General features: G+C 51.0%; 1 protein-coding gene across 1 annotated transcript; it reads right to left on the reverse strand.

The window, feature by feature from the left end:
- Positions 1-4: 4 nt before the first annotated feature.
- On the reverse strand, positions 5-4,402 carry SLC35C1 (solute carrier family 35 member C1). Its single transcript, XM_010711421.4, has 2 exons — positions 3,727-4,402; positions 5-1,592 (listed from the first exon to the last, which is right to left on the reverse strand). Exons 1-2 carry the CDS (start codon positions 4,262-4,264, stop codon positions 1,033-1,035), a joined length of 1,098 nt encoding a protein of 365 aa, XP_010709723.2. The 5' UTR covers positions 4,265-4,402; the 3' UTR covers positions 5-1,032.
- Between the last annotated feature and the right edge of the window lie 2,797 nt (positions 4,403-7,199).

Raw genomic sequence — 7,199 nt, forward strand, 5'->3', positions numbered from 1 at the left:
GAGATAGACCCGGATTTTATTGGGCTGGATTTAGGGATTACAAAATGCGACATTCCAAAGTTGTTATTTTTAGCAAAGGGTTCGCCGAAGTAAATAAGGGGATAACCGAAACGCAAACACCAAAGATGGCGCGGTGCACATCCTTCCGAAGGAAGCACAGTGGGCAACGACTCTCTACCTCACTACTGAGAAAGGCAGATTCCACCCTTGCTCCTCTGCAAGAGTAGCACAGATAACTCACCGTGCTATCATTCTGTCTCACAGGACTGATATAAGGCCGGTCACTCCAGAGACATGCTCTCCCTCTCAGGAAAAGACATGGAGGGAATGAGAAGTTTCACCCCTGCTTCTGAACGTAATTCCCCAAGTAAGAAACCATTTATGAGAAACAGGCAGTATAGACCTCTGCAGGATGAGATACTGGCTCTGGGAAAGAGGATTGAGAGGCACTGTTGTGTCTCCAGCTTGTAGAGAATCAGAAGGGAGGGAATTTCCAGTCCTTGGCATTGAACTAGGCAATAAGAACTGCTATTGCCGTTTGCTTTGTGTGTGTGTGTTTGTGCGCACGCGCAGCAGAAGAGTTTACAGGAAACTATCCCCAACAGCTTGGCTACCTGGTCCTCCCACACATGGAGGTTCAGGATTTTGTAACTTCAGTCCCTTAATTCATTCTAGACTCCCAACTACACAAAACTCCCTCCCCATTCTTTGTCCACTATATGCCCATGCCCCCCAACTCCCACCCCGAGACAGAAATTACTCAGACTAGGTCAATAGCAATATCCATTTTACAAAATGACCACAAAAAACCCCAACCTGATAATTCTCAAGAACACATGCTCTCACCCTGCCTCTGAGATGGGAAAATCCTGTGGATAAAACATAATTCAGTTAGGTCTTTGGCTCTCATTCCTGGCACAGCTCCCCATTCACTGCAGGTGAATTTTCTTCCTCTCCTTGCTCTTCTCCCCAGGAAGGAGTACTGAAAGTTAACTCCCTAGGTGCAGAAACAGAGGTGCGGGCTGGACCTTCCTACACACCAGTCTCATTTTTTTCACTGCTTTTGAGATTAGGATCCTCTTGTGCTTTTCTCATCTCCAGCCCTTTTACCCACGTGTAGGCAAAGGAACCCCCCAGAACCATCAAGTTACTGGTCCACCACAATAAGCTCTTGGTCTCCTCAAAGTAGACAACGGCCAGAACTGTTTGGGCGCAGGCCTTGGCTGTCCCGGAGACGTTGTGGGTGAGCGGGCTGGTAAACTTGATCTGCAGTCCAGTCACATACCCAATGGCGAAGCCAAACACTCCCCCCAGGGTCATCATACCCCAAAAGCTGGGGCTCCCCAGCTTGTCAAAGTGGTAGAGGGTGTGGAACTCGCCCGTGATCATCATGAGTGGGAGGAACAGGACACAAGCATTCATGTTGTTGTAGAAGGTCAGGTGCCAGATGCTACCATCCACCACAGGCAGCACTTTCTTGGTGTAGATGGCATTGAGTGAGACACACAGGCTTGCTAAGATCCCAAAGATTATACCTGTCCATGATAGAGTGCCCTCTGCTCCTTCCTGGTCAACACCCAGCCAGAAGCCACCTGCAATCAAAGAAATCAGGCATCATCTGAACTGCCAAAGGACTCAAAACATACAGTCAGCGATTCATCATCTACCTTATACTTGAAAACCACAGCCACAAGCAGAGACAGGCTTGAAGGCTTCCCCTTTCTATTACGTTAACCCACAAAGGTGTCATGATTACTGTCCTGGGAAGATTTATTTTAGGAGTGCAGGTAATTAATTGTGCTATCCGTTGGTCTCAGAGGACTGATTCCCACACTGAGATGGCAGCAAAAGCTCAGAAACTATTACTGCAAAAAGCTGAGAACAAAAGCTAAAGCTATTCTTTGTATATAGGTCACTTTCAGAAGGAGACCAAATGATCTTAATTGAAAAGACAGCAATCTGGACACATAGTGACACATTCCTCCCATCCTAAAAGTTTAAAAAAAAATTAGAAAAAAAGTCTCACAGCCCACCCAGGATTTGCTGCATTGTTAGCAATAACAGAAAGATAGGTCATGGAGAGATGGAAAGTATTACATATGGGTGTAACACTAAAGAACTCGATCAAAAAGATATTGTAAGGCAGAAAGATCTTCACTGCATTAAACTTTGATGCTCACTCTTTAGCCATCTCTGAAATAGGAGATAGAGGCTCCAGGGCAGAGAGAGACTTCTCCCTATCCACCTTATCAACAGAATACAAACAGGGAGAACACCTATTGATGGAGTACTGCAATGCCTTTGCATTGGCTGCTTCGTATTGGGAGCCATGTGGGAAGCTGCCTGCAAAGCAGCCTACACATGATTTAAGCTAAGCCCAAGTTCAATACATAGGAAGAAGACAGGAAGAACTCTGTGTCAGGGCACAGAGGGTGCCTGGCTGTGCTGGCAGGCATACAGGCAATGCACCTATTGCAGAAGGAGGAGCTGGGAGATTGAGCTTTAAAGTAACCTGAAAGGGCTGGCAAGCACCACAGACTTGGGGAACACCTGAACGTTAGACCAGGTGGAGCCAACTGCTTGCATCACGTGGGGGGGAAAGCCAATAGCTGGTCAGCCAGAGTGGCCCCCTGTTCACCTCTTCTGGAGAGGGGAACTTATTTTGTCTTATTGAAATCCATCTGCTTGTCTAAGCATCAGCATGAACACATGTTCATCAGGAACTAGATGGAATTCAACATCTCACCATCCCTGACGTTGAATGGCCCCACATGGAAGGCAGCTTTTGGCTTTACTGAGCCTTTGGAACAGCAGACTGCGAGCAATTCCCACTAAGCCAGTCAATGCCCTGCCCTACGTTCTTACCACACAACCAGATTTTCTGGTGGTGCTTTACACTTGATTTGACTAACTAATCCTATTAGAATTGGCATTCTGTATTGTATGGTCCCAACAGTGCTGGCAGTTTAGATAAATACTGATATTGTTTTCAAAGTTAATTATTAACATTCACTTGAAAACAGGGAGAAAACAAGTAGTTTTTCCTGTGGCCTTTGCAGAAAAGAAATGGTACTAAGCGAAGGCAATGAAGCTTCATTTAAGTACTAATGACTATCTACTTTTTAAGAGAGAAGGAAGAGTAATTTCCTAACAAGTTACCTATGTGCTACAGACACGTGAGACAGACTGCCTAGGGCAGGGCAAGGAAAGAGCCCTCCAGTTACCTCATCTTATCCAGAAGCAGTTGCACATGTGGGGATAACTTTCCAAGAAGCCTGGTTCTGTTTGGTTCAGAGTTTGGATTCAGCTTCCAGCTCTGAGCCTTCAGCCAGAAAAACACTACCAAGCCTGACCATCCCACAAGATCACCACCCACCTTCAGGAAGCTGCCAATGCAGCTCACTTAGCAGTGCTCTGCCTACCAAGAGCTAAGCAACGCTTGTAAAAAGCAGGTAGGAAGCCCTCAGCAGGGAAGTGGAAACCTAGCATTCTGCTGTCTTGCAGGTACAAGAACTGAAGTGTCAATAGAGCAACCAAGGACCTTTCAGTGGGTGTTAACTCCACTGGGCGCAGTGGTACATCTACGTGCTGCAGCCCAGAAGGAGACACCGCGGTCCCGTTAACTGGGTTCCCCTCTGACCACCTGCCTGACCTCAGGAGCATCTCCTCAGGCTCTCTGAGGTTTCGGGGCAAACATGGAGCAGGTGCAGGCCTGTTCCCACTCACCGATGATGATGCCACAGGCCAGGAGGGCGTAGAGGGAGGTAGTCTGCTTGAGGAGCAAATAGGAGAGCAGCACGTTGAAGACAGTGGTGAGCGAGCGCCCCACGTTGTAGAAGGCCACGCCGACGTGCTTGAGGCAGAGGTTGTTGGAGGTGACCATGCCGATGAAGACGATGGAGAGGGGCAGGACGCTGCGGGACACCTTGGGGTCGAGGCGCAGGGCGGGCAGCGCGGCACAGGGCCCACAGGCGGCCCCCAGGCTGAGACCGAGGCACAGGGCGGCCGTCACGGCGCACTGGAAGAAGGTGACGAAGAGCGGGGCGTCGAGGCGCAGCGAGGGGCTGTCCAGCAGGTACTTGTTGAGGAACACCATGGTGATGGAGACGAACCAGTAGAGGCTGACCACCAGGGCGATGCGCAGGGCCCGCAGCAAGAAAGGCGTCCGCCGGCCCCCGCCATCCTCCGCCGGCAGCAGCGGGTCGGCGGCACCGCCCAGCGCCATCCGCAGGATCCCGGTCCGCGTCAGCTGCGATCTGCTCATGGCGGCCGCGGGCCGTCAGCCCGGCCCGCCCGGCCCCGCGCCGCCTCCCGCCGCCGCCGGCCCTGCTCACCCGCCGCTCCGACCGCCGCCTCCGCTGCCGCCGCCGGCCCCGCGCTTCCCGGAGCGCCGCGGCCCCGCCCGCCGCGCTTTATTCACGCCCCGCGGGCGCCGCTCGCCGCCTCCCCGGACTGCAGGCCGCGCCGCCATCACGGGAGCGCCCGGCGGGGGAGTGGCGGCGGGCGTGAGTCCGTCCGTCCAACCCCCTCCAGCCAGACGGAACGGGACGGCCGGCGCCGGGCATCTCCGCGGAGCGGAGCGACAGCCTCCCTGGGCAGCCTGTGCCGGTGCTCAGCCGGATCGTGCTTTTTTTAAGACCGCAGCACGACAGTTTCTGTGCTCCACACGCTTTTTATAGACTTCCCGGTGCTTTGTTGGGGGTTGTTTCCTCCCGCTTGCCTTTCCTGCCGCCTGTTCTGCTCAAGAGGTGCCACATCACACGAGGGCAGCTCTTCTCTTTTATTGGGGGATTATTCAGGCACAAATTACTTATTTCGTAGCTCATAACACCTATAGGCTTCTTGGCCTACATATTCTACTATGGGAAATAAAGGCCTTATGTACCCATTCCCCTCCCCACCTCTTAGGCAGCTCCTCTCCCCAGCGCGGGATGCAGGCCCCCGAGCACTAAGGAGCTGCAGATAGCAATGCCAGGAATAACACCAGCCATGCTGTCTCCTGTCAGCATCCCTCCCGTGCCTGTCTTACTTGCAGACATAAAATTCTCATTGTGTGGAGGTAAATAAAACCTTCCTGGTACAACCTGACTGAAGTAGGCGCGGTGACATCTGCACACAGCTCATAAAGGCAGCACAGGGAAGTTCTGGCTGCTTTATTGCTCTTCCTGCCTTGCCAACGTGTAAATCTAAGCATAAAAATGTCGCTGCCGGTGCTGTTCACTGCTGCGTGACTTGCATGTGGGTGGTGCTGAACTCTGCACCCACTGCTGCAATGCAAGCATGCAGGAACGCACTGCTTCAGAGGGGTGGGTGTAGGCTGAAGGGACTGTCCCACAGCTCCGGGTCATTGCACCGGGCATAAAGCTCCCATTTGCCTGTGCCCATCTGCCAACGTGTCCCGCCTTCTCTAAACAGGGCTTGGTAACAAAGGAGCCAGTTCAATACCAAAGCCTCCATCGTGTTGCAAATTCATGCTGCTGAACAATCAATCTGCTGAATTCAGTGACGGAATGCATGTGGCAATGGGAGGCAGCCCTGAGCTCAGTGTACAGTACCGACCCCTCAGTTCAGCAGCCACTGCTGGAGGACCTCGTGTTGGCTGACCTGGGGCTGCTACCCACAGAAAGCACAATTCCTAGTGATTTCCAAGGCAAGGTCTGTGGTATTAACTGCCCTCCCAGCAGCTCTGCTCTCTTACACATGCACGTGGTTTCAGTACTGCACATATCTTGAATTTAAAAGATACCTTTCCTACCAATGATGAAGCAAGTTTGACACTGCTAGGGCCAGATAGAGATCTTTTTTCCTTTGCATTTTGCTCAAGCTATTTTCTCCAAACTAAGCACAGAAATTAGAAATGGAAAAAAGAAGACCCAGCCCTCAGTCACATGCTGTCTGTTCCTTCAGCACGGGGAAGATTGCTTTGTCCCGTGTGAGTTTGAAATATCCCAATCAATAAAGTGTTCATTGCTTCTCTCAGGAGATGATTCTCCAGACTTATAGTACATGTATGGCACGTCCGCATGGGAAAATTGACCAGAACAGCTATCTCAGCTCTGACAGTATAACTCCCCAGTGCTGACAGTGTTTTCCAAAATAAAAGTGATTTATTGTCCAATAATCACGCAGTTCTGTGATAGCTGAGCTGGTCAATCTCCGCAGGCAGAGCTCATCTGCAGCATGGCAATGCTTTTGACAAGTGCTTTGAATAGCGGCTTGCCTGGGTGGAAAGCTGTCTGGCAGCGTTACTGTGCCAGAGCTCTGCCTGCCTGCCCGTACTTCAGGGCAGAGGTGCTTCTGAGATGGCAGAGGAAGGTGCTAATAAATCGGTCACGAGAGCTGGGGCCATTGTGGCTGTGTGGGCCAGGCTCCCAAACATAAGACATCCACCTTATTTAAAACTGTGCCCAGGGGTGTGGAAATTCAGTGGGACTCTAATGGCGGGGTATCTCCCTCTGAATAACGCATGTTTTCCATGCCTACCAGCTGCCTGCCTACTTCAAGATTTCACCCTCTGGCTCCTGTTACTGTTTACTGAGGTTTCCACAAGCTGGCACTTACGGGAGGCCGCAGTTACTGCTTAACTTAGGCTTTCAGAAGTTAAATGTATTTAGCTTCCTTATAGAGTAAATTTATTATGCTATAGCAGCAGCAATTGACTTCCCTATACGCACAAGACAGTCTTTACACCCTGCTGTACGTTACGTTACAACAAGACAGGTGTTACTGCCCCCGAAAACTCTCCCCTTCCCGCATCAGTTACGTGACCTACTTATAAGGAAGCTTTTCAGCTGATAACGTGCAGCCCGGCCGATAAGGTGGCAACGAGCGCTGTCAGGAGCTGCATTTTGGGCTCTGGCGGAACCAAGTGGCACGAGTAACACTAGAGGGCAGTGCTGGCACACGGTTGGAGCCTTCACCAGCTAAAGCTTAAGTGCTTCTGAATGGCAGCCTTAATTGCTATTAAAAACACACATTGATAACTCTCTCACCTGCTTTAAATCCTGGAAAATGAGATTCCTCACCCATCCCTTCCAGCCCTCGTGGCAGCTGGGGGTGTTTTATAGCCCTATAAAGGCTGGTGGTACCTGCTGTCTTTGTGGGATCTTATTTATGGGAACCTCTAACAGTCTTCTTGGTGGCATCTCCTATGCCCTACTGTTTTGGTGCTGTTCCCTTTCTGGAAGCTCTCTCCATAC

Source organism: Meleagris gallopavo, chromosome 5 (genome assembly GCF_905368555.1).
Source record: "Meleagris gallopavo chromosome 5, MGAL_WU_HG_1.1, whole genome shotgun sequence".
NCBI lineage: Eukaryota > Metazoa > Chordata > Aves > Galliformes > Phasianidae > Meleagris > Meleagris gallopavo.